General features: G+C 44.6%; 1 protein-coding gene across 2 annotated transcripts in view; it reads right to left on the bottom strand.

The window, feature by feature from the left end:
- Window positions 1-8,159: 8,159 nt before the first annotated feature.
- The window catches only part of SYT9 (synaptotagmin 9), a 161,831-nt gene continuing 143,301 nt past the window's right edge, over window positions 8,160-26,689 (bottom strand). The window contains exon 7 of one of the 2 annotated variants that reach the window (XM_019728135.3): window positions 8,160-10,400. In XM_019728135.3, the coding sequence (XP_019583694.2) occupies window positions 10,392-10,400 (9 nt within the window). In that variant the 3' untranslated portion in view covers window positions 8,160-10,391. The remainder of the gene's footprint in view (window positions 10,401-26,689) is intronic. The other variant, XR_012497500.2, reaches the window with a different exon arrangement.

Here is a 26,689-nt window from a genome sequence, read left to right as displayed (position 1 = left end):
GTCCTAACTGGTACCAGTCAAACGCTGGCTATGCCAGGTGTGCTAGTTGGGCTCGGGTGGCCTATTCAGAGTCTCTATTCCTTCAGCACCTGGTAACCATGTTGCTGTTGAAAGCTTCTGAAGACTTGCCAACATTCACTCAGCGTGGGGAGGGCTTGGGAGTGGCGAGTGGACAGACAGACTGCGAGGAGGGGCTGGACTAAGGAGAGCCACTGATGGGGATGGGACGTGGTCAGTGACTTCTAGTGTTGTGAACAGTGTGGCTGCTGCTACAGAAGACCTGCTGGCCAGGAAATGATGTCATGGTGCCTGATGGTCACGCACATGGCTCCTTCCCATGTAGGCCCCAGGGTCAGGGCTTGTCAGTGTGAGGGGGAAAGCTAGGTCTCCCACAGGCTCCATGGCGTCCCCAGCATAGGACCTACCTTGGTCTCTGCTGTGCCGGTTCCCAAGTAAGTGACACCTCTAGGGACCTATGACCATTTAGCCCAATGGGAACAGAGCCTCAGGACTTAAAGCGGAGGGACTAACCCCTGTCCCCAGAGAGCACCTCCTTGGGTGGTCTCAGTTCAGTGTTCCAGGCCCAGACATTGAGTCAATTTTGAGCAAAATATTTGAACTTTTAGCCACTAGAGGGCAGAGACTTTTCAGGTGTTATCTGACTGTGGCTAAGGTTCTAGTCCTTTTCCTTCGGAGACTTGATGGGGATGTACTCTACCTACAAAAAGTGCCCACAGACCTTCTCTCTTCTCTCCCTCCTTCCCCAATAAACCTGATTGATATTCTCAATCAGAATGACTAAATGGATGGAAGGGGCTGAGCAGTTTTATTTTCAAACACGTTCTTGCAGTTGATAGAACATCAGGCCCTAGGTAGAAACCCGCACTTCAAACCAGTGTTCACGTGGGCCTGGTGGATGGGCTGCACTGGCTTGTGTGAGCTACGCAATTTGGAGAAGGAAGGTCCGTGCTCTTGATTCCCCAGATGCCTCTGTCTTCATGTTATTGGAGCACAGGGCTGAGCGGCATGAGTTGTCGACACATCTATGAGCTTCCCTGGATAAAGTTTTCGACCACACCCCAAGGCCAGAGATTATAGGCTGTTGCTTGAAGAAGTAGGCCAGGGAGGGAGGCCACTCAGTGTCCCCTTCTTTACTGCCCATGACTGTGAGCCACCCACACAGACTGTCTTTCCCTCCTTTCTTCCTCGAACGTCTTCTTCATCAAGAGGCCCTTCTTGCAGAGAGCTATCCGTGCCGCTGCTCTTTCCTCCTTCCAGCTTACTTGCAGGACCATGACGAGCTCTTTGGGGGATACTGAGAACCTGTACTAGCTATTAAAAATGGAAATTCCTCTGCTTAGATTGCCAGTCTATGATGCACAGTAGACATTACTGACAGTTTAAAGGGTATTCAGCAAATTCTCAAAATCAGATCCCTTTCAGATCATTTGTTAAAAATGAAAACGCACTGAAAAGGGAACTGAGAAACAAAGGAAGGGATGGGGAGAGAGTCCATGTCCTCTGGAAACCATGAAAAACCTTGTCCAGAGGTAGTCTGCACTTGGGTTTCTTGGCTATAGGAGTCTAAGACTACACAGACCCCCGCCCTATGGGCATGAGCAGTTCCTTAGACTCAGAGACACACAGACACCAGAGGTGGAAGAGCACAGAATACACTGGGCTAACCTTCCTTATGTGGTGGGGTGGCCTCAGCTTCAGAGGCAGGAGCAGAGCTCTGGGTCCAGCCCCAGTTCATGGCTCTCTCCATTACACCATGCTGTTTCTTGGTCTTTGCTCAGTGTTCCTCAGGCTAGCAATCCAGTTGCAAATACATTTGAAGGGCAACCCTTCACCAGAAACAGCACCCGAAAAACCCTATACGATGCGGTGGTCTCTGACACGATCCTTTCTTGAACCCACGTATCATGGCCCTAGAGCAGTGTTGTCACCTCTCCCCCCCCCCGACTGACACCTTTCCTGAGTGCAAGACTAGGTTAAGGAGGTAAGTGTCACGTAGAATCTTGCATAAAATGAGACGGGAGAGCTGCCATGACTGAAGGTCATAGGTATCTAAGGGAATGGGAGCTTCTGAGACAAAGAGGTTATTTGTGCCAGGTGGGCAGGTGCACTCATGAAGCCTTGCCCTGTGTCTGACATTCCTGTGTAGCAATTTCCGTAAGACCCAGAGAGCTCTTGCTGCAGAGCAGAGACACACAAGATCACGTCTCCCAGCTCTGAATGGGGCCATGCTCTCCTCACTAATTTTCCTCTGCCTAGAAGGAGCATGAAGCCCTGCACCAGCCTCTTCTGAGCAGCTCCTGCACAGTAATCACACTTGCGCTTGTGTGTGCGCGTGTGTTCAGTGGCCCAGGAATACCGAGCACCACAAAGTAATATCACTGAGAGGCTGTGGCAAGACAGGAAGTTCCAGCCAGGGGCTTCCAGTGGCCATACTTCTGTTGTGTGCTTTAGCCCTTTGGGGATTGCTAAAGTCCTCTTAAGCCCAGAAGAGTGGGACCCAAGTACAGCCACAGGGGCAATGCTGTTCTCCTCAGGTATGTTTGTGATCTGGTTGCACCAGGGACTGATAAGGGTCTGGGAAGGGACATCCGAGGGCTGGGAAAATAGTAGGACGATGAGGCCTGGAGGTCACAGGGCTGGTCAGTGGCAGAGCAAACCCTCAGCCCCAGCATAAGTGGGGCTGTTTCCAACCAGCTCTCTGCTTGGAGATAACTGGTTTGAGTTCTTTCTGCAACTTCTAGGGCCAGCTGGCCTCTACCACGGCTTCCGTCTACCAGAATAAGGCACATGTTTGATGATTTGATCCCAAAGCAATGAGATCATGCACTAGAATAGTTTCAAGTGGTGGGTAAAAGTTTACTTAGTTTTCCTTCCCTGTCCTTAACCCCTGGATAATTACACCTTCAAGCCTGAAATCTGCCTTTCCCAAACTAGTGATTTTACCTTGTCCCATGGAGTCAAAGCAGGTCATCATTTTGTCCCTCATTTATATAAACACCTTCCTCTACAAGGACCCGTCCCCCCCCACCCCCAGGAGGCATCAAAAGATGTGAGGACCATGCTGGGGTTTCCTGAGTCTGCTTTCCTCTTCCAAGCCAGAAGGTGCCCAGTGATGGGTTGTGGGTCCCACTGAGGCTTCACACATAGGAACAGCCCTTTAAGGAGGCATCTGCGACAGCTACTTTTTATTTTTTCACGGGCCGGGAAAATTGACATAACAGAGCCATTCAGCCAAATGTCAATATTTGGTCTATCAGATAGAATAACCATTTTCATACTGAACTTTTCTGGTTTTATGGAACTCTTTAAAGTTCCTTGGATTTCCTTTGAGTCCACTGTTTATGTCTTTTGAAATTCCATCTTTATGTCCCTTAAAAATTCAAGATCAATAAACTTTAAAACATAGAAAAAAATGAAGAATACTGCATTTGGGTTGCCTCCAGATGACATTTTCCCCTCCCCTGCATGCACATGCAGTGGTTGTTCTGTTCTTATTCTGTTTGGTGACACGGATTCATTCTCCTTTGCTTTGAAATTTTTGGGGAAAAAAGAACCACTTTTCAGTGGGGAGATCCCAAACCAAATGGCAGTTGCTGCCAACATGGCATTATGTTGACCCAGAAGGCCCAGAAGTTTTGTCAAAGCTGCTAAGTAGACTGCTGCAGCAAGCACCGAGTCTCATCGGCCCAGGGAGTCTCCGTGAAAGGGACAGTGGGTGTTGACAGCACTGGTCAGGGCCAGGGTCCACTGGAGCAAGTCAGGCAGGCAGCTTCCTGTGCTTTCAAGTGTGGAAAACACTGGGAGGCAAAGTTTAAGTGTCTTCTCGTTAATTTTACTCAAATGCAATTCTTTTCAAACCTGTCAGTGCTGTTCAAGATAGTATGACTCTTGACTTTGCAGAGGACAAAGGAAAACAAATACATATTTTAGAAAAATATTTACTATGGTGGAAGTACCGTCAACCCCAGGAATTCTCATTTGGAAAATGCATATACCTGGTCTTCTTCCATTTTATATGGTAGCTCAGAGACCTCACTTCTCTCCAGGGTGTTTGGGCCAGGGCTGCTTGGGTCTTATTCTTAATAAAGCCTTTCTGTATTCACTTTTTTCAACCAGAAAACGCAATTTAAAAATACTGACCATAATGTTGGGACATAATGCAGATTTGCTGCTGGTCTAAGAAAGCTTGCGAGCCTTGGTGGATCCAGCAGGCCCAGTGAGCACTCAGCAAAGGTCCAGTCTGAGTTTGTAGACATGCAGGCAGGGATAGTGCAATTTGTTCTGCTTTAAGAAATGCACAGTATATGGCAATGCTTTTATTTTTTATTTTTATTGTGTTCTTATCTTGCTTGCACTTTATAGTGCACTTTTAAGGTAAGGATCATTTTAAAACTTTATTTTATACTTAACATTTTAATTTAGTTCTAAAATTCCCTGAGGAAAAATATATATATTTAAAAAATGATTACTTTTTTGAGATGAAGGTAAAACTTTTTTTCTGGAAGGTTATTTACCAGTTTATATAGTCCATAAGCTCATCTCTGAAGGCCTGAATACAAGTATCTTCAGGTGTTTCAAGAAATGATTTTATCATTATCTGGAAGCTTTGAGTTTGGTGAATTAGAGAAATTGCCTTCTTTTGATGAATTCAAATCTGGACACTGTCACCATGCAAAAATAATTTTATCTAAATTGTGAAAAAGTCAGTATCTTAGAGATGATGTTCACTTGATAGGAAAAACCATGAATATTACTATGTCAAATGCTGGTTTGGAAATAACTTTAATGAAAAAGATAATTTTTGGATAATAATCGGAATACCTATAATGAATTTAGTACTGAGCCAAGACGACATTAACTTTTTTTTTCTAATCTTACTGCTTGCAATCACAAATTATATTTTCAAAAAATAAAGAAAGTGGATAAAAGTGATACTGTGCATTGTAAACTATAAGCTGCAGTGTTGTTTATCATCAATAACTTCATATTGATAAATATATTTTTGTAACTGTCCGGAAATGCTCATCCAGGCTTCATGGAGACATCTATCTCATGATGGAGTTTTGGGAGGCAGGAGCAATGACTTAAGGGGACAGCCTCCGTGTTCCAGGTCCCTTTGGCCTATTCTTCTCTTACCTACCAGGAGGAGGTACGCCAGCTGGCCTGTGGATGAGTGGGGGGATGCTGATGCTACTGAGGTGTAACCAAGGTGATTGGAACTTCAGGCCTGGCTGCCGAGCCTTTTAGGCCTTCGGGGCCGTCTTCGATCTTAGTTCTTAGTTCTTTCCAGGCCCAGAGATCCTGGACACGGTGGGAAGACACCAGGGAGTGAGGGACAAAGATGATTATACTGCTGGTTTAATTTTTCAGCCTATATGCCCCAGGATCCTAGGTAGCAAGTGACAAGTAAACATTTGAGTGGAAGAAGCAAAATGTGGGTTCTGCCATGGTCCTTGGAGAGCCTGGATCTGATATATGAGGAGAATGAGCAAAGCGAGCTTTACACCTGACATCATCAACAGATCCACGGACCTGCTCAGAGCTTCTGTTTGCCTCATACTTGGACTTAGAGATGAGGAGCAGGGCTAACCTCCTGCAGCTCCCAGCATACCAGCCCACCCTCTCTGTTTCTGTTTCCCTGGAGTTGTCCTATAGGTCTTCCCTGGGATATTTCCTCACTTGATGGAGCAATTTTCCTCTTAGGTCATTTTCTTTTTCTTAGCTTTGCCATTTTACTTCTTTCATGAAGGTCAGCCTATTGCATACAAAACTGTGTAAAGGTGGAAAAGCATGGCTCTAACAAAGGGCCCCATTCATCTGGTCTCTTCTCCAGAAAGGGCATCTCAGAGACACATCAGAATTCTCTGAGCACTGCCTGTGACTTATCTGGGATTTAGAAGATAAGACGCCAAGCAGTATTTCTGTGGCAGGCATCGCTGGGTCTGTGGCTAGGGAAGCAATCGAAGGTGACCGTTAAGGGATATTGAGGGGTATCACCTCTTTGGCTAGGAGAGAAGATCGGAGGGGGAAGAGTCAGAGGCCTCATCAGTGAGAAAACCTGGGTGTCAGAGAGCTCTCACTGCCACTCTTAGCCGCACTGGTTGTGCTGTGGGTCAGCAACCAGCTTGGCAATCCTGTGTGTGAGAGAGATACTCTTTGTAGGGATCCAGAACAGGACAGTAAAGCAACAGGTGAGGACATCCTCTGGCTTGAGTGTTGGTGGCACTTCCGGGGCACTTCCAGCCTGGACACTCCCAATAGCCCTCAGCTGCCATTGGCAGTAAAATGGCCTGCAGAATTCTCAGGATCCATACACAGGTTGCAGACATTGTTTTTGGCCATATGCATGCCCATGCTTTATGTGCTTTTTTCAGTTCATTAAATCACTTTCTAGAACTTTGGTTTGAAAGTTCTAGAAAGTGACTGTGTTACATGGAGGCCAGGGCAGAGCGAAGATCGGTGGGTTGGCCCCTGACTATTCCATGTAGTAGGACTGTCGCAAGAGAGGGAGGGGCAGACTGGAGAAGGCACCATGGCAACACTAGTGATAGGGGGACCTCATGCAAGGGGACGACTGGCGGTTCTGCTCATTCAAACTAGATTTTACACAATCCCTCTCTCTTAACTGCAATAATTCTTTCTGAATTGAAATCTTCAGAAAAGGGACAACCTCGACTTAGCCTACTTAGCATTTTCATCTCTAAGTATGTTCCCAAGCCTGGGAATGTCTTACGTGCACCTTTGCTGTAGCTCAGAGAGGTGGGGGGGGTGGAGCATCCAACTGAAACTTTTGATCAGTCAGTAGAATGGCAATAATCATGTTTTCCCTCCAGGGTTTCTTGTGACATTGTAAACACTCATAACTAGTTACCTTTCTTTAGCTTATGCTCTATTTAAGTGTCCATGAGTAGCCCTTCTCTCCTCCTCTGTCCCTTATTACTGGCCCCCTCACCCCACCCTTATGCATGTTAAGTATTACATGTGCTTTTAAAGTGACAGCTATCCAGGAAGCTCTCTGATTCAGTGACACCCCTCCAACTCCCACCCCCACTATCCCCGATGAGCCACACCTTCTTGTATTCCATTCTAGTGTAATTCCTTCCCCTTAAATCTAGGATTGGCCCTATGATTTGCTCTTGACCAATAGTGTGTGGTTGGGATGACTCTGTGTTATTTCAGAGGTTATTTAGAATCTACTGGGACCTCTTGCAATGTTAGGTCTGGAGGCGGCCAGCCGCTATGTAAGAAGTCTGACTACCCTGAGACCTCCATGTTGTGGAGAAGTGCTAGCTAACCATGTGGAGAGACTATGTGGAGAAAGATGCCCAACCAGCCTCCAGCTGCTCTAGTCATGCCAGCGGAGAAGCCAGGAAGGGAGCAAAAAGTCCTTCATGGATATCCCGTCCAATCAGGCATTCAGAGGATACCAGACTCAGCTGCCATCTGATAGGAACCATGAGACTCCAAGAGACAGCAATCACCCAAGCCCAGCCAACCCACATCATCATGAGAGATAATAGCTTTCTATTTAAACCACTAGGCTTTGTAGTGCTTTGTTATGCAGCATAGATAACTGGAACACCCACCAATATAGCACAGGATGGCCATGAAGACAGCAAGACTTTTCCCATACATATTTTTTGTCATTCTCCATTCTTAAGTCTGACTTTCTTTTCTTCATAGGAAATGCAGTTCTACTGACGGCCATGAGGACTAAATCATCCCATATAGAGTCATGATGTCGGAGCATTTTGAAAACATCCATATGGTAGAAACCACTACTTCCCCCGCCCCTATTCATCCTCGGGTTACGCACCAGTGTATTTCTAGGACATCACATTGCCTGCCGAAGATGCCCAGTTCGCTGGCTGGGAAGATGCTTTTGCAGCAACACACATCCAAGGCAGATCTTCTTGAAGACAAATGCAGCAAGAGGAAGGGGCTGAGAATCAGGGTCAGGTGGGGGACACTGGATTGGGGGAGTCAGCTTTCCCCAAGGCCTCTTCATAAGATCTAACCAGGGTGTTTCCCGTTCCACTGCCATTTCCATTTTTTCCCCCCAAGGTACTTTAATTTCCTTCTCTATCTGGAAAAAGACGTTGGCGAATACCTTTCCCACCAAGTTCAATGAGACAAGGTTGGAATTTTTCAAAAGGAACATTTACTCGGAAACTAAAGGGAAACCAAACAGAATGCAAGAGAACAGAGACAGAGTTGCAGATGGGCTCAGGAAGTTCAAATTTATAACCAGCCTCTGGCTACAGCTGGGCTGGCTGGGCAAAACTTTCCAGACACAAAGCCACCTGCCCGCCATCTGGGCAGGTCTCGCTGTCTGCTGGTCCCTACAAAGCCACCTTCTGTGTCATACCAACCAATCAGTAGTACACTCATTAGTGCCCCAGGGCTGCTAGCTCTCTGGGCAGGAAGATCTTCAGGATCTCCTACCAAGGCTCCCAGTGCCAAGGACATATCAAAGTTTATTGGGATGTATGCCTGATATCTATTGGGGCCAGTCTGGTTCCTCTGGAACCATTCTTCTGGGCTCATCTGCCTGGCTCTTGAGATAATATTTCTGCGGACTATCCTGCTGGCAGTAGTCTTTCATGCTTTGGTCCTAAACACTGGTATGGTGGAGGATGTCTGAATGGGAGGAATAGGCAACGAGGAAGCTTGGGTCAAGAAAGTTGTATACTTCTCATGTCATCAAACCTAGGCAGAATCTTGGGTCCCCTTTGGATCCTGGAGATTGAAAGCCAGTCAGAGATGGAAATGGATTAGGCAGGCTGGAGAACACATGAAGGTGGAGTATAGTAACACTGCCTCACACAACCAGTGGCCTCCATCCTTTTTAGATTTGACACAGGGTAGTTTCTTATACGAGCAGCTGTCACAACAAGAACTTTCTGAAGACATGCAATGGTCCGGCTTCCACCCAGTCAATCCCACATTGAAATGTTAATTGAAATGAAGATAATGAGCTTCCCAGGAAGGTAAACGACAGTCCAACTCTGGATTTTGCTGCAAAGGGATTGTATGAAAAGGGAAATGCTACCTTGGAGAAGGGGTGTAAATGTGTGGGTGGGGTACCTTGCATCCATCACAGGAGGCAGAGGACCACTAGGTAACAGCCCCCTCCCAGGGTATGCTGAGGACTTTGGTTTCATTCATGTGGAGGCAGAAGCAATGAGGATGAGAAACACAGCTGGCAGTAGGTTGGCTGATATGGTCACAAAGGAAGATGAGTAATGAATGAGATACCTGGGGAGAGCCCTTGACCTTCACTCTTGTAGGTATTTCCATTCCCCAAGTGCTATGAAAGTGATATATGTGTTTGGAAGTGAAAAGGAAACCGTCTATGGCTACCCAAGGCTATGCCTGTGGGCTATTGCATATGGAAATACCTCAGAAGGCACTCAGGCCAAGAAGGTCCAAAAGTCGCTCTTTCAGTCAGGGGACAGCTGTGTCATCTCCCCATGAACTCACACAATGGTACATCTATTTCTGAGGCTGCCCACTCAATGGACAAATGTGCCTGGGAAAGGGTATTCCAGAATGCTTACGCCATTGAGAAGTATGCCTCTCTAATAGGGATGACATTTGACTTTCATTTTAACTCCAAAACCAGTTGAAAGGAAGTGGCTGCTGGCTATCTAGAAAACAGTGTAGGGGCTTCTGACTCCTCAGAATCTACGTTTAGCAGAAGAGAGAGCCATGCTCAACTGGTACTCGCTGCCATGTGCATGGGAGGGGGCAGTGAATTTGCTGTGAACTAGCCCTCCTTGCACTAGATTTCTCACCAGGGGAACAGCTTGCTTATCCTATTACTCTCCCGGGGTTATTCCTTGCAAAGCCGCAGCACTTCTTGGGTGAAATTATTTTCTGGAGAGTTATTAGCTCAAAGGTAGTCCAGTATGTATTAGATCTGCTGCCTATTTAGCACCTGGATATATTTTAAAATATTCTGTCCTTCCAGGGCATTCAAAGCAAATAACCTCATGTCAGCATGATGCTGCCAGGGCAGGTGCTGTGCCCCCATCACCCAGGGCCTTACGTTCATCACCAAGAGTCCTGTACTCTAGGTACTCTCAGTACTCTCGCTGCATCACTGGCTTTCTTCCAGAGTCCGAACTTGCTTCTTCACCCTGAGAGACATGCGTCCCTACAGCACACCACCTTAGGCCACCTGAAGACATCTGGACGTTTCGTGTTCCCCAAACCCAGTCTGGAAAGAGGGCCAGTTATTGCTGTGGTTACAGCTGTGCATTTGGTCACTGGAGTTGTCTGAGTGTTGTTGGAGAGGAAAGGTTACTTAAGATCTTTGAAGGACGATGGTCCTACTGCATCCTTGGCAAGGCAGTCCTCTTCCCCAGTCATCGTTTCTGTAGGAAGAAGAAACAAAAAGAACACTTTGGTTTTCATCCATATATTTTTTAATGTGTACCTAACAAGTGCCAGGCACTGTGATGGATGCTGGGGATACAGTTCCATGAGTAAGACACACCCCTCACAGGGGCGCACAGAGGGAGAATTACAACGCGAGAAGCTGAATAACAGGTGTACATTAAAATGCACAGGAGCAAAGAGGAGGGAGAAACAAACTTCAAGGGGACTGAGGTCTACAGAGAAGATTTGAAAGATTAAGTCTTTTTAAACACTTTTTAAAAAAATTTAAGTATGGTTGGTATACACTGTTTCCTGTGTACAATATAGTGATTCAACATGTATATACCTTATAATGTGATCACCACACTAATTCTAGTAATGAAAGCTTATCACAATATTATTGACCATATTCCCATTCACTTCTGTCACTCATCCTCCCATCCCCCTCCCCTCTAACGACTCTCACTTTGATCTCTGTTTCAATGAGTCTGTTTTTGTTTTGCAGGGAAATGCAAATCAAAACCACCTGAGATATACCATCTCACCCCAGTCAGAATAGCTATTAACAAAAATGTCAACAAATAAGGTTGGCTAGGATATGGAGAAAAGGGAACCCTTGTGCACTTTGGTAAGACTGAAAATTGGTGCAGTCACTATGGAAAACAGTATGGAGATTCCTCAAAAAACTAAAAATAGATCTATCATATGACCCAGCAGTTTCACTTCTGGGTATTTATTCTGAAAAAACAAAATTCAAAACGATATATGTACCCCTATGTTCTAGTAGCATTATTTACAATAGCCAAACTATGGAAGCAACCTAGGTGTCTTATCAATAGATGAATAAACAAAGAAGATATAATACACACACACACACACACACAGAATGGTATATTACTCAGCAATAAAATGAGTAAAATCTTGCCATTTGCGATAACATGGATGGACCTAGAAGGTATTATGCTAAGTGAAATAAGTCAGACAGAGAAAGACAAATACCATATGGTTTCATTTATACGTGGAATCTAAAAACAAACAAACAAACAAAAAACCCCTGAAACAAATGAACTAATACAATGAAAGGTAAGTCTTGAGGCTGAAGGGGAGCCCACTAGGCGAGAAGGATGGAAAGCCATTTCGGGCAGAGGCAAGAGTCTTTGCAAAGGTACAAAGACAGGGAAGGGCATATGGTTTGGTCCATTGGAAGTTTTGTCATAATTTGGTGTGAGGAGTAGAGCAGCAGGAAATAAGGCTGGGAGGAGAGGGGGGTCTGCCTGAGTGCTGCACCATCCGGTCCTTGTTTCTAATCTGTGAAGAACAGGCTCTTTCAAAGGAGCCCCAGACTTAGAGTAGCAGGATATTTAGTGTTTCACACTCAGCCCAGCATTCAACTTAAACTCAGGGTATCTTCCAGTACAGATTAAGGGTATTAATGCTGCAGCCACAGAAAGAAAAGCGAAGTCACTTCCATGGACATAGCATAACAAAAAATATACATATAAACTGTGGGAGAGCTGTAAACATTCTCAAACTGGAATATATGAACTGCATTTCAAAGACCAAATGTCCATATTTGAGGCCACTAGAGAAAGTAATACAAGCCAGAGCATACACTGTAAAGGGAAAGTCATGTCTGACTGTGACCCTTGGCTTTGAAGAGCACGTCTGGGTGTGGGCACACTCATACCCCTGAGAAAGAGTTGCTCCTTTCTGAGTCTAGGAGGAAAATATGAATGGATATTTGCCTTATATTGTGATTAAAACACAACTTTCCTAGACCAACTGACGCTGTGGGAAAGTTGTGTTTTACTTCCCAACCCCACACCTGCATCAGGCCGTGCTTCCCAGGGCCCCTTCTCTCAGCTGTGAGACCCATACCTACAGGCCCAGCTGGCCAGACCCTGAGTTCCTCCTTATTGGGGAAGGCAAACTGTCAACAGGCTCAGTTCCACCAAGGAATGCGGTCTGGAATTAGCTGTGCTGCTATTTACAACTAGGCCACGTGCCACATCCATTCAGCTTTTGAGTACCAATTGTCTGCCAGGCATTATCACGTGAACTTTTCAAATCCTTAAAATAATCCTATGAGGTTCTTTACTGGAAAATATAGACATGTAGAGAGACTGATGTGCGCAAAGCCACAGTTACTAAGTGTCAGAGTTTTTCCAAACTATAGAAAAATATTTAGGGATTCGAACCTAAGACTTCTAATTTCAAAGTCTAAGCTTTAACAATTACATGATTCCTAAACTAACTCTGTCAGTCCAGTCTACACGTCTGAGCTTCTGCTTTGGTTTTCTAGGCACTCTAAATCTAGCCAGATGAGGTAACTTTAAGAAACTCTAGTCCGATTTAGCAGTATGCAGCAGGTGCCATATCCCACTTACGGGTTCCTACCTTCTTATTCCATTTCTCTGGATTCCCCTGGCGAGTGACCTGCAGGTGTACCTCATTTCCCCCTTCAGTTCTACACATAACACACTATTCTCTGTTTGGACCTCAGTGACACCTCTCCATGTGAGCCGTCCCTTCAGACTGCTTTGGGCGGAGCTCTCCCAAAGCGCCCAGCCTTAGGGAGCACTTCCGTATCTGGTTGGTTATAGCCTCCTGTGAGGACCACTTACAGGGCTGGGCTATGACCTCAACCGATCTTTCACCCGTCCCCATACCCAGGAATACTACTAGCAGAGGCCAGGCCACCAATGGCCAAATCACAGTACAGCTCCAATCTGACTTCCAGCGCTGGGGTTTGCTCACTTGATTTCCTGTGTACAGTTAGCTGGAATAAAGCTCAGCCACTGGGAATACTGTGGAGTAGACTACTGGTCTCTCTCTTCTCCAGCTGAGTAAGTTTTCTGGGCCCTGATACTGTCTGGTCCCAGAATCCTTTGTTTTCATACTCTGGATGGTGCCAGTAAGGCCGTGGAATACTTGTGGTCTGCCATCCACAAGATGATGGGATAAAGGAGTTTCAACATGTCTGGTGGAACAGTGGGGTCCTCTTTACCAGGGGTCTTGCAAGAGAAGCTTCTTGAAAACAAGCTTCTCTTAGGGAAAATCAGACATGTAAGTCAAGTGTGAGAAAAGTAGTTCAGTTGTTCCAGGAGAAGGGCAATTTTGAGTATGGCGTGGGTGGATTGTGCTATGGCTCAACCCTTTTTGTCTATCTCGTGGGAAGAGGACTGGAAAAAGTTAACTAACCTAACAAAACAAAATAAGCAAATCGTGACATCTTTCCAAACTCTTATAACCTAAAAGGCTGTTGCTCAGCCAAGCTTTCTGTTAAATGAGGTATAAGAAAATATTTTTCTGTGGTTGGGAAAAGCACTGATGCCGTAGGAATATGGTGGGGGACTGTGGCATCAAGACCAAAGACAGCAATGGTGGCTCAAGCACTGGTGGCTGTAAGGCTGGCCTTGCTGGCTCCAGTGCTAGCGCTAGGCCCATTTCCGTGGGCAGCAGCGGCAGTGACCTTGTAATCAGATCCAGTCGCCTCCGAGGCAGCACCAGGGGTTTAGAAAGTATTAGGAAGATCAGCGGCATCAGCAGGAGCAGTGGTTATAATCTTATCTGAACAGAGGGGATTTTAAGCGAATTCAATTGTCCTGAGACATATGAATTTGATTTGAATTAAACTGAATTGAAACCAAAGATGAGAACTGTCCTAATGAAAACTGTAATGTGAAGTGACATTTCGATCACAAAAATGATAACTGATATGAGACAGGCCATTGAAACTGACTGCAAATTAAGAACATGAAAAGATTGAGTGGATCATTAGACAATATCTTCCTGTGAATTTGAAAATGGGTTTTGATTACAGGAAGTATCTAAGGTTTTTGAACTAAGGAGCTTGTCAAAAATTGAAGTGACTCATTACATGATTCAATCTTATATGTACTTAACATTATTAAACTTGAATTTTAAAATTTTATTTAAAAAAGCATGAAAATCTTGGGACTTTATGGACTATTACTCACCACAGCTTTGCAAATATATGAAGAAACATCATGCCACGCCCACTTTCTCCCTTTCTCCAAAGAAGGCATTCTTTATTCTTCTCTCAGCCTGACCCATTAAAGAATCAGTATGTTAAAGAAATAAAGCAAAGTGTGAATGTAACTACACTGCCAGTCAGGAGAATGGGGGCAATAGCATGGAAAATTAAAGAGTCTATCTGGGTAAAATCTACTATTGAGCACTCACTCATCCTACTGTATCCTAAGAGCTTGGCTTACCTTATCTCATTCAATACTCACCTTGACCCTCTGTGATAGATATTACAATTACATTTTCACAGAGGTAACTGAGTCTGAGAAAGACAAATAACAAAAGCAGTAAATGGCAGAGCCAGGACCTGCCATCATGTGTTTATGGATTCAAATGTATGCTCCTTAAGTACCATGCCCAGGAAGACAAATTACTGTATGCCAACTCCATTGCGATGCTTTTCTAAAAAGGATTCTCAGTTAAGAATTCTGAACAGTACAGACTTCATAGGAACATGTATTGAGATTCACTGTCAAATCAGCCTTGAGAGGAAGGGTGGTGGACGGTGGCATGTATAACATGCAGACTGTCACTGAGAGGGATTCATAGGAAACAAGCAAGAAGCAAGTGCTATAAAGTGAGCCATTCAAAAGGTAAGAAGAGTACTGTCATAGTTTTTCAGATGAAGGGGCAAGTTAGGGAATTACTGCAAGGAAAAACTTACTCTATCCAGTGAAGTTAAGGAGAGAATATTTGCAGTTTGTTACTCCAAGTTTACATTAATTATATTTATTCATTAATTCATTCAACAAGCATTGATTGAGCACCAGGCAAATGTGTTGACCACTAGAAACATAAAGATGACTAACGCACACCCTACTCTTGAAGAGCTCACAGCTGTCAGTAAATGACTATAGAATCAAGAATGATGAGAAAGACGAGGGAGTGAAGGAAGTCTCATCAGAAAGCTGGACTGTAACTGCTGTGTCTGTGTGTGCGTGTGCACGCGCACTGAATTCCCTCTGCTCAGGTCAGGGAAGGGGAAGGGATAAAGTTATGATTTAAAAATTGGAATTTTATTTGCTAGAAAATTTATAAGTTTTTTAAAAATTTAATTTGAAATGTTTAAGAGAGTTTGATTAAGTGTGAAATTGGTGTTTAGAAGTTTAAGAAAATTTAATCTGTCAAATGAATGAGCTAAGTGAGAATTACCCAAAGAACAAGTGAAAATTAGTGCTTTAATTTCAAAACAAAATGATTAGATTTATAATCATAATAGTTAATGTTATATAGCATTTACTATGTACTGTTCTAAGAATATTAAATATATTGATTCATTTACTCCTCACCATAATTCTCTGAGATGGGTACTATTATTATCCACATGTTACAGATGAGAAAATTGAGGTACAGAGATGTTAAATGACTGCTTTACCAAGTGCTATGGACTTAATTGTATACCCCAAAATCTATATATTGAAGTCTTAACCCCTAATGTGATAGTGTTTGCAGATAGAGCCTTTGGCGGGGGGGGGGGGGGTAATTGCATTAGATGAGGTTATGAAGGTAGGGCCCTCATGATGAGATTTAGTGCCCTTATGAGAAACACCAGAGACCTAGTGGGCTCACTCATCCTCTCCTTCTCCCTCCCCCTCCCCCATCCCTTCCCCTTCCCGCTCCATCTCCACCAGCCATGTGAGGACACAGTGAACAGTCAGCCATCTGCAAGCCAGGAAGAATGCTTACCAGAACCCAGCCATGCCAGTGCCCTGATCTCTGACTTCCAGCCTCCAGAACTAAGAGAAGATAAAGTTCTGTTGTTTAAGCTACCCAGTCTATGATATTTTGTTATGGTAGTTGACTAAGATATCAAGTGTATTAGTTTCCTAGGACTGCCATAACAAAACATCACAAATTGGGTGGCTTAGAACAACATAAATTTATTCTCTCACATTTCTGGAGACCAGAAGTCTGAAATGAAGGTGTCAGTGGGGCCATGCTCCGTCTCAAGGCTCTAGGTAAGGATCCCTCCTTGCCTCTTCCTAGCTTTTGGTGGTTGCTGGCAATCCTTAGCTTTCCTTGGCTTGTATTTACATCACTCCAATTCCTGTCCCCATTGTCACACTGCATTCTTCCTGTGTTTTCACTGGGTCTTCTCCTAGGTGTTCACTAGTCACTGGATTTAGGGCCTATCCTAATCCAGTATGAGCCTCATTCTAACTTAACTATCTGCAAAGACTCTATTTCTAAATAAGGTTATATTTTCAGGATCTGGGTACATCGAAATGGGGGGGGCACTATTTAACCTATTTAATCCCACGTCCCCAATATTCAGCACATTGACAAACTCAATGTCAGTTCTCAGTCCTCATCTCATCTGACCTATTGGTCAACGTACGACAGCACTCATCATTGTCTTCTCCCGAAAACCACTTCTTCTCCCTTGTCTTTGGACACTCTCTTGGTTTTCTCACTACTTCAGTGGCTTTTTCCTTTTCACTCTCTGCTGTTCTTCTTTTCCCTACCTTGAAGTGTTGGAACGTCCCAGTTTTTAGTCCTTCAACCTCTTCTCTTCTCTATTTACATCTCAACCATCTTTACAACTATAGCTTGACCTTTCTCTGGAACTCTAGATTTCTGCATCTAACGGCCATTTCACGTGTCCTTGTAGATATTCAATAAATGCTTCAAACTTAGTAGGTCCAACTCCTGATTGCCCGGCATAGGTGCTCCAGCCTTCCTCAGCTCACTTCATGTCAACTCCATCCTTCCAGTTGCTCAGGCCCAAAACGTTGGGTTCATCCTTCACGTCTCTCTGTCATGTCCTACATCAGGAAATCTTATTAGGTTTCCTTCCAAAATATATCCAGAGTGTAACCACTTCTCACCACTACCCCTGTGTCTACACTGGTCCAAGCCTCTATTGTTTCCATTTGGATAACAATGGTAGACTCCTAATGGATCTCCCCACTTTCATCCTTGCTCCTAAACAGTCTATTCTCAACACAGAACCAGAGGGATCAGTAATAACCCCAGGTAATGTCACGTGTCTCTCTCCAAAATCCTGCAATGGTTTCCGGTTCATCTCAGAGTATGAACTGAAGTCCTTATGAAGTTCTATTAGGGTCTATGTAACCTAAGCTCTGCCCACCCTCTTAGCTTCCTGATGTCATTGCCTATTACTCTCCCTCTTGCTCACTCTGCACCCACACTGCTCTCCTCACTGTTCCTTGTACAAGTTCCTTAAGGTCTTTATAATGACTGTTCCTTCATCCTGCATATCCACATGGCTTATTCCCTCATCCCCTTAAGTGTTTACTCAATTGTTTCAATTCTCCATGTGGCCTACAGTACCTCTATTAAAACCACACCTCCCCCTTAAAAAAAACCAACCAATCAACCAACCAACCAACCAACCAACCAACCAACCAACCAACAAACTAACCAACCAAAAAACCACTACCACACTTCTGAGCCCCTTTATCTGCTTTACTATATTTTTCATAGTGCTTGTTACTTTCAATATTATATAATATGCTCATTTGTAATGTTTATTTTCGGTTTTTTCCACTAGCATATAAGCTCCACTAGGGCAAGAATTTTTGTCTATTTTAGGTATTCAGCCAATATTTGTTGATGAATAAATAATTGACTGACTCTCCCATTTCTCTATGCAGAGTGTTTGTTTTAAAGGAAGTTTGATTGATCATTACTTGAACAGAATGCCACAATGTAATAAATGATACAGGTACTGCAAAGAGGCATCTTGAAAGACTGCTGAGATACGCAAGCATGAAAGAATTGTGAGCTTTCTGGAGGAAATGGTTGTGGGTTTCCCAACCTGTTTTTAAACTAAGATGTTTTCCTTGCAGAGAGCTTTATGAGAACTGTCTGGGCTTTTGTGTTGCCACAATTCTCACCTGAGACAATGACTGGGAACTTGATTGCATTGTCTTAACTTTCATGGGTGTCACCCTGCACTTGGAGAACTGGGTGTTGGAAGGAAGGTAGGGCTCATTTAGTCCTCAAGAAAAATGAAGCTTCTTTGGCTTTCAGAGAAGCACTGGGTTACTTTTATACATTAATAGAAATACTATGCCTGTAGAGTTGAAAATAGAACATGCAGAGTCCATCTCACAAAACTGCAATCATTTTCCAAGTTGTAAGATAGAAAAAATTGGAATTCTATCCAACAAGAATTTATTCAGCGCTGACTTTGTGCCAGGCATTTTGCCAAGTACTGGTTATACAATGATGAATAACAGTCTCTAGCCTCACGGAGCAGTTGGATGTGCTGTGGATGACACGTACACAGATAATATCAAGTGGCACTACCGTGTTTCCCCAAAAATAAGACCTAGCCGGACCATCAGCTGTAATGAGTCTTTTGGAGCAATAATTAACATAAGACCCGGTCTTATATAAGACCGGATATTATGTTATATCTATTATGTTATACCCGGTCTTATATTAATTTTTGCTCCAAAAGACGCATCAGAGTTGATGGTCTGGCTAGGTCTTATTTTTGGGGAAACACAGTAAATGTTATTTTAGGGGTAGGTGCAGGGTTCTAGGGGAAGAAAACACAGACAAGAGACATTTTACTCATAGGAGGGTCTTCAGAATGCTTTCTGAAGATGACAGTGAGCGGATGCTTAAAAGATGACCGACATCTAGCCAAGCAAAGAGGGTTAGCAAAGACAGCACAAGAAGTGAAAGCAGGAACAAGGGCATGGGGGTAAATAGAAAACACAGTGTGGACCACCAGTAATTGGGCATGGCCTCAACATAAAGTCCAAGGAGATCGAGGCAGGGTCACAGAGGACCTTGCATTCCAAGATAGGGAACCTGATCTTATTCTGGACAAAGGGCAGTTATTGAAGGATTTTAAGTAGGGAAGAGGTATGATCAGATTTTTGTGTTAGGACTTGGACCCTGGAAGCAGTCTAGAGATTGGACTGGAGATCACACAGGAGAGCAGGGAAACCAGAGTTGAGTGACCACGTGGGAGAGCTCAAGCATCTATCTTGCCTTGATAATCCTTATCACCCTGGCCCTGTGGAAGTGTTGGTCAGTGAAGACAGGGGGAGGTAGTTGGCTTCGGCTCCTGAGAACTTTAATTGGCTGGTCCCCAAACAGGACCAGAGTATTTAAATTCAGTGTTTCCTGAAAAGGAACAAATGGAGCTCTGATAAATAAAAAAAAGCTACAAATATAAATACCAAGGAGATGATAAAGAGTTGTATATCTATCTCCTACCCAGCCATCAGCTGACCCTATACATTAGTGCACAATACAATGGATATTAGATTTGTTTACCTGTGAACTGACTTCAGGATATCACCATTACCACTTATGGAATGGTGGGCATTTTCTGGCTAAGAAGCAAGACCCCAAAGTCCTCTAGTTCTCATTTGCCTGACATGAAGGAGACATTAGAGGAAGGTACATCCAGCCTGCTGTACGTGCAGGTACCTGTATCTCTCCTCTGGGGGCTTCTACCCACTGAGGGGAGCTGTGTGCAGACTACAGCTATCTTAATCTAATCCACCCTTGGGCACGCTCACACTGGCCAGTCCCCTCCTGCCTGGGACCATTACACACTGGATACTTCTCTATAGACCACAGAGGAAAGGCTCAATCACCATCTGCAGCAAAGGTGAGCTATGAGCCCAAATCAGCTAGATACATCAATACAGTGAATAATGAAAGATCTTACTTTTCACCATGGTGAGAAAACACAATCTCAGACCTCAAGGGGTTTGCAGTCAAGAGAATACAGACGAATTATCTAACTATAAAGCCAAAGCTAGAGGCAGTAAGAGGTCAACGTGAATTACAATTGAAGTATCATGGGAGCACTTCATGTTAAGTGGCGTGTAGTCACTTGTGAATTCACAGAGGAGATGACACTTAAATTGAATGCTGAGGATTATGTAGGATTCATGTGGTGAGCATGGTGAGAGGAAAGGTATTCCAGGCTGAGGAACATCAGGAGAAAAGGGACAAAAAAGAGAATTAGCTTAGAAAACATTAATAGGTATGGCCAGTCAGTGGAAGCATTTGAAGAAGGGAGAACTGGTAAAATCTGAGTTCTCCTTCCTAAGGAGAGTGGTTTAGAGTGAAATGGGAATGACTGAGGGGCTGCTAAAGTCACTTCTACAGTCCACCTGAAGGAGAGATGACAGGCACAGGGCTACCTCCTTCTTGGGCAACGGCTGGGACCAGCCTCACCCGACTGGGTCACTTCAGCAGATTGATCCCCGAGATGGCCATTCATTCCCAGAGTTTACACAGACCAAAGAGCACAGTTGTAGAATCTGTAGCCTATTGTGATACCCTGAGGGATAAAATACCAACTGCATGACGACCTCAAGCAGGGGTCTTCACTCCAAATCTCCAGGCCCTTCCTTCATGCTCCCCTTTCCTTCTCCAAGTGTGATTATGGATGTGTTTTTCCTTGGGAAGAGCTGTCAGAATTAGCTTAAATATTGGGGTGTAACAGTATGGAATAAAAACATCTAGTAGCTTGAACAGAACTTCACTGAAAAGTCAAATATGTGGTAATTTAAAAAACATAATTGTTAGTGTAGGCAGAAAGAACAGGGTCATGTGGAGAAAGCGGGGAGGAAAAGACGGAAGACGTGAGGGGAAACAAAACAGAGGAGATGAGATCATTCCTTAGAAAAAGTGCAGCTACAGCTAACTGTAATGGATTATAACACTATTAGCATTGCCAGCTGGGAAAAATCTCCACTCCCTGTGTCGCCCTGACAGTCCCCATAAGGGAATCCTTCCTGATGGGAAGGAGTAGTCATCAATAGCAAGGACCTGCCCTGGGAACGCCTGCCACACCACCCCCTGCAGATTTTGTGCCCTCAAACATAATCCTAAATTTCTCTGTTCTTTGGTGCAGTTGCCATTTTTCTCCTGGGCCTGCCCACTCTCACGCCATCTTGAGAGTATACTGGGCTATTTCCTTTCTTTAATAAATGTTTGGCTTGCTTGCCTTTGTTTGCATGTCTTAATATTTTGGTACGTCCTGGAATTCCTTCCAGTGATGTTTACCAAGAACCCTTTCAATCTCCGGTAACGTAATGTCTTACAGCTTACTCTTCTCTGAGAGAGAAAGACAGAGATCCTTAAATGTATTTGCTGTTTGAACAGAAGATATGCATAAGAAACTTTCTTTTCTCCAAAGATTTAGAGGCTTATATTGGTATGTGATTAATAATATCAACATTTTTGGTATTATTCCTACATTAGCTTTCCATCTCAGAGATTCTCACAATGTCAAAAAAACAAACAAAAGAACTATCAGCACAATTAATTTTTTTCTTATCTGAGTATCTGCTCTCTTCTAAAAAAATATGACTGATAGCAAGCCAGGAAATGTATCTCTCCACAATGCTATTAACTTTGGGCCTTTGTGTGAATTAGAAACAGGAACCCCTCCAGGCGTACAGACCACTTGGCGAGTGAGGAGAGCACTGACTTCAGTTTCAGGCCTCTCCTCTGCCCTTGGTCCTGATGAAAGGGACACTTGCAGGACCATTTGCATGGCCTGGGGGAAGGGAGAAGCTCTCTGGGGGGCTATTGAGGGGCTTAGATTATCAAAAGCAAAGCCCAGATCCTGCCTTAGCCTGAAAGGCTAAGATCACGAGAGGCTGTGCTATTCCACATAATGATGTAAAGCGTGTTCTTTGCAGACACTTTTCTACTGGCAGGGACACTTATGGCATGAGGTGGATGTTTCCTTCCCTGGTTATAGGATTTATCAGTTTTACATTATCTATTTTGTGTTGTAATCACCAACCCTTAGGAAAGTTTCATTAAATGCTACAGCCTGGCATTAGCTGTGCTCTGGGGAATTGAGGAGGGGCTGTGTCCACGCTTGGAGTAAGCAGTACAGGGAGAGATGGTGGCTGGGAGAAGCAGTCCGGAGACCTCTATAGATGACCAGCAGACAAACTTGGAGCACCGCTGGGGGCAGAAAGGGTAAGCGACAATCGGAACCTGTGAAAAATGCAACCATTCTTCAGGGAATCACTGAGCCACGTGGGGAGAAGAAATCATCTTAGGATAAAGAGGGTGGAGGCTCAGATCAGGTGAACCTGAGGACCTTGGATTTTATTAAGGAGCTGGGAATAAGGGGATAAGAGAATAGTGACCGAGGGTGTAGCAAGGACGAGGAAAGGGTGGCTAATCTTGGATGAAGTAGGCATTGGTGTTACCTGTGGGGAAGCTGAGGTCTCATGGCTCTGCTGCGAGCACCTGGCCTGTCAGGCGAGATGAACCTGCAGAGGGGTCAGGCTGAGCTTAGCTCCTCTGCCCTGGAGCTCCTGATGAGGGGCCGGGACCAGAAGGCAGGGCAGCTCCTCCTTGTCCTGGCCCCAACTGCTGAGGACTCTTGTGTCCCAGCCACGCCTGCCTTCTCTCCGTTTTTCCTAGGTCTTTGCTCAGCTGTCTGCTTCTTGTTCCAGGTCTCTGTTTAGTGTCACCTTCCCAACCCCCCAACACAAAGGCAGCTTCTATCACATCCCTCTGGTGTACTTTTCATGCTCGAACTTATCATGACCTATTTTCTGTGTGTGTGTGTGTGTATGTGTGTGTGTGTGTGTGTGTGTGATTTGTCTGTCTTCTTCCACCAGAATGCAAGCTCCATGGTGGCAGGAATCTTGCTTGCTTCGCTCAACATTGCATTGCTAGTGCCTCTTACAGCATGTGGCACATGACAGGTGCTCAATGAATGTCGGCTGAATGAATGTGTGAGTGCAGAGGTCAGGACCACTGAAGACCATCGTGGAAACTGATGACAAATAATCCGATGGCCAGCCATGGGGTTAGGAGTGTCTCCCAGCTCACACTGACAACACTCCCCTCCCCATCATCTGCAGTGCCCCCACCCACAGCAATGAGTCCCTGGAAGTCATGCTTATAAGAGACGGAGCTCTCTTTAATCCTCTCTTCCCTCAACACCCTACTACTCAGCTGTTAGGACCGAGGGTGGGCACCCACCCCAAGATGAGTGAATACAAAGTCCTATTTTTGGAAAATGAGAAAGGGGAAGAAAAGGAAAAAACACAGAGAAATGAGAATATGTGTGTGAGTGTGTGTGTGTGCGCGTATGTGTACACACACACACATACATACACACACAGTACTTCACAATTTCTTAGTCTGCCTATCATCTCTCCCTCCCTCCAGAGGTTCAATGTCATCAGGACTCATTATCACTTTCCCCACCTCTCAGCGATACTTTCTTTTGATTTGCTCCATTCTGGGGCAGGTCCTACCACTGTGATGGTAAGATAGCAGCTAGGCCTCCACACTTGCATTCTGACAGCTCCAAGTCCAGAGGAAAGAGGTGACTCTTCCGGACAGTTTCTACAAAACTTCTGGGCCTAACTTGGATCACGTCCCCATCCTGAACCAATGCCTGAACGTGCCTTTGGACACAGCCTGGGGGACACAGAGCCCCTGGAGCTGAGGGTGTCGTTAGGTCTACCCACACCCCATGGACAGAGAGGGAACATGGCTGAGTCCTCAAGGAAAATGGGTTCTTTTATCAGAAGAGGAGAGAGGAATGCTGCATAAGCAAAATCACAAGTTTTCACTTCAGAGCTTTTCATGTTAACTAGGGAAAATCATGTTCTAATGTGAAGGCATCAAATCTTTGTAGCTACAAAGTGTACTCTTATTAGAATACAACATTTAAAAACACATTTGTGGGAAAAACCCACAGAACATAACATGATTAATGAAATAAAAAAAAAAAGTATTCCATTAGCTTTTAGGATTTTTTTAAAAGGGCTTTCAGTTAATCAATTTTACTGCCTATTGTTCATTGCACATCCTACTGGTTTTGAAAATGATGGTTATATTGAAGCAGATGATTAGGTGGGGAAGAAACAGCAGAAGCAAAACAACTGAAAGTAAATTAGCAAAACACGTACATGACAAATCATTTGGGAATGTGAGATCATAAGAGATAGTGAATCAGTGCCAGCAGGACAAAAACAAAAGAACATTCCAGAATATTCTTAGGCATTATTTTAGTTTTACATTCTTTACTGAGCTGAATAATAACAGCACAGAACAGGGAAAATCTTTCAGAACCAGCATAGCTGTGTGACCCATAAATTGATGGACCATGTAAGAAACTGGTTGCATCTGACTGATACAGCTGTGTCCTCTTCCAAGCTGCCTGACTGGCAGAGAAACAGGTTTGAGAGATTTGCTGAGATGTGTAGGTACTTGCTAATTTTCTTCTACGAAGAGGGAAGAGGAAGAAAAGGAAGAGTGCAGCAGCCATAGGTTGCCCGCTTTAGTTCATGATGAAGTGATGCAGAAAGAGAGCCTTTCCTAAGGGTGTGAAGAGAGATTCACATCTGGATCCAGCCCAGACAGCCCTGGTACCTGTGCGTGAGGAGCACTGAGAGAGAAGAACATTGATTTGAAAAGCACTGTATGGAATTGGAAAGATCTCGATTTAAATATGTATTAGTCAGATTTTGCTGCAGTGACAAACAACCCAAACAACCCCCCAATCTTGGTTGCTTACAATAAACACTTATTTCTTGCTCATGGGTTTAAGGGTCAGCTACAGCTCAGCTGGGCTCAGCTGGACGTAGCTCCAGACAGAGAGAAGTCTGATTCTGTGTTTTCTGAAGTCTGCTTCTGTGTTTTCTCATTCCGGGACCCAGGTAATTCTTACGACAGATGCCAGAAGCCCAAGGGGATGAGTAGAAATATGTGATGCTTCTTAAAGCCTCAGTTAGAACTGTCATCCCACCCAGGTTCTATTGGTCAAAGCAAGTCACAGGCCAAGTCCCAAGTCACCGGAATGTAAGATCCACACAAGAGTGAGGAGGGGCATGTAACAATGGACGATTAATGCAACCTACCTCAATATGCTACCTCTACCACTTCTTTGCCTCGTGATGTGCAATAAGTTAGTTAAGCCTCAGTTTTCTGCTTTTTTGTTTTGTTTTGTTTTTCATCTGGGGAGATAATAGTGTTTACCTCACAGGGTGAAGGTTAAATTAGATGATACATGTACAGTGCTTAGCATGGTACCCTGGGTAGAGTAGGTGTTCGATGTAGGAAAGCTAATATGGTATTATTATTAATCTGAGGTACCATGTTACGGGCCCTAAGGCACGCCGGCTTGTCTGGAGGACAATGACTGACGCTGAGAAGGCAGGACACAGTGATTGACAGGTTACACAGGCACAGTCCAGGGCAGGCAGGCAGGTAAGAGTCTAAGATGATGGGAACACCAGGGGCATATTAGATCCAAGGCTCATGAACACTGGGTGATGGATGAATGAATGGATGCATGTGTGAGAGATGCCTCAGGCCCCCTCTCAAACAACTGGGAAAAAGCTGGTCTGAGGGTGGTCGTGGCTTTATCGTCCCACCCCTGGGACTGCCTGGTCACCTTACTTTCTTCAGGTAAGGCAGACATTGCCTCTTGAAACAGAATCTACCAGGCTTCCCTCCCTTGTTTTCTGCCCCCACTGTCCAGTCATCTCTCCTCTCTCTCCTGTCACCCACATCCTGTCCTGTATTTCCCCTTCCCTGAATGAACCCCGTCTTTAAACCACCTCCACTCCTTCTCTGGTGCTCTCTATCTGCCATCCTCCATATCTTTGACCCTTTGTTAAAACCTGTCAAGTATCTCCTCGCCTGATGTGAATCCTGGTTCTCCGTAGAAGTCATGACTCTCTCTGCAGCCCTCTCAAGACACTGCAAACCTTCACATCCCATGTAGCTCGTAGTGAGGTGGCAGCATTGTCTCTTCTGCTCCTCAATGCCTTTGCTCCTCTACCTTCTTGTCAAATAACCTGTGTACCCTACACCTCTCCAACCTGTGACCACCAGCAACATCCTTGGCCACTGCCCTCCATTTAGGAAAACGAAGGCCCCTGCTACTCTGGTTTTCTCTTTCACTCCAAGTCCTGCCATTGCCCCAGACTAATAACCAGGTGAGGGATGTGTCACACCTTGGTGCCAACTCATCCCACAGCTGGGCATTATGGCGGTGGTGGTGACAGTGGGGGTGGGGAGGGACATTCAGATCTCTTTGGAAGCTGTAGAGATGGGCCTCTAACTCAGTGTACCCACTGCAGAATTATGTTGAAGGTGAGTTATTCTGAGAGAAGTCTTTGGGCGTGTAGCAGAAGAGATTTTGCCACTTTATGAAACAATTTCAGTTAAGTCTGGAAAATAAAACCACATGCCACACAATGCTGGAGGCACAGTGGGTACAGTTGCCATTTTCAGCATAGAT

Source organism: Rhinolophus sinicus, chromosome 14 (assembly GCF_057876585.1).
Source record: "Rhinolophus sinicus isolate RSI-liver-muscle chromosome 14, RSI-T2T, whole genome shotgun sequence".
NCBI lineage: Eukaryota > Metazoa > Chordata > Mammalia > Chiroptera > Rhinolophidae > Rhinolophus > Rhinolophus sinicus.
The sequence above is the reverse complement of the archived record's forward strand: the minus strand, read 5'-3'. Positions and strand labels throughout refer to the sequence as shown.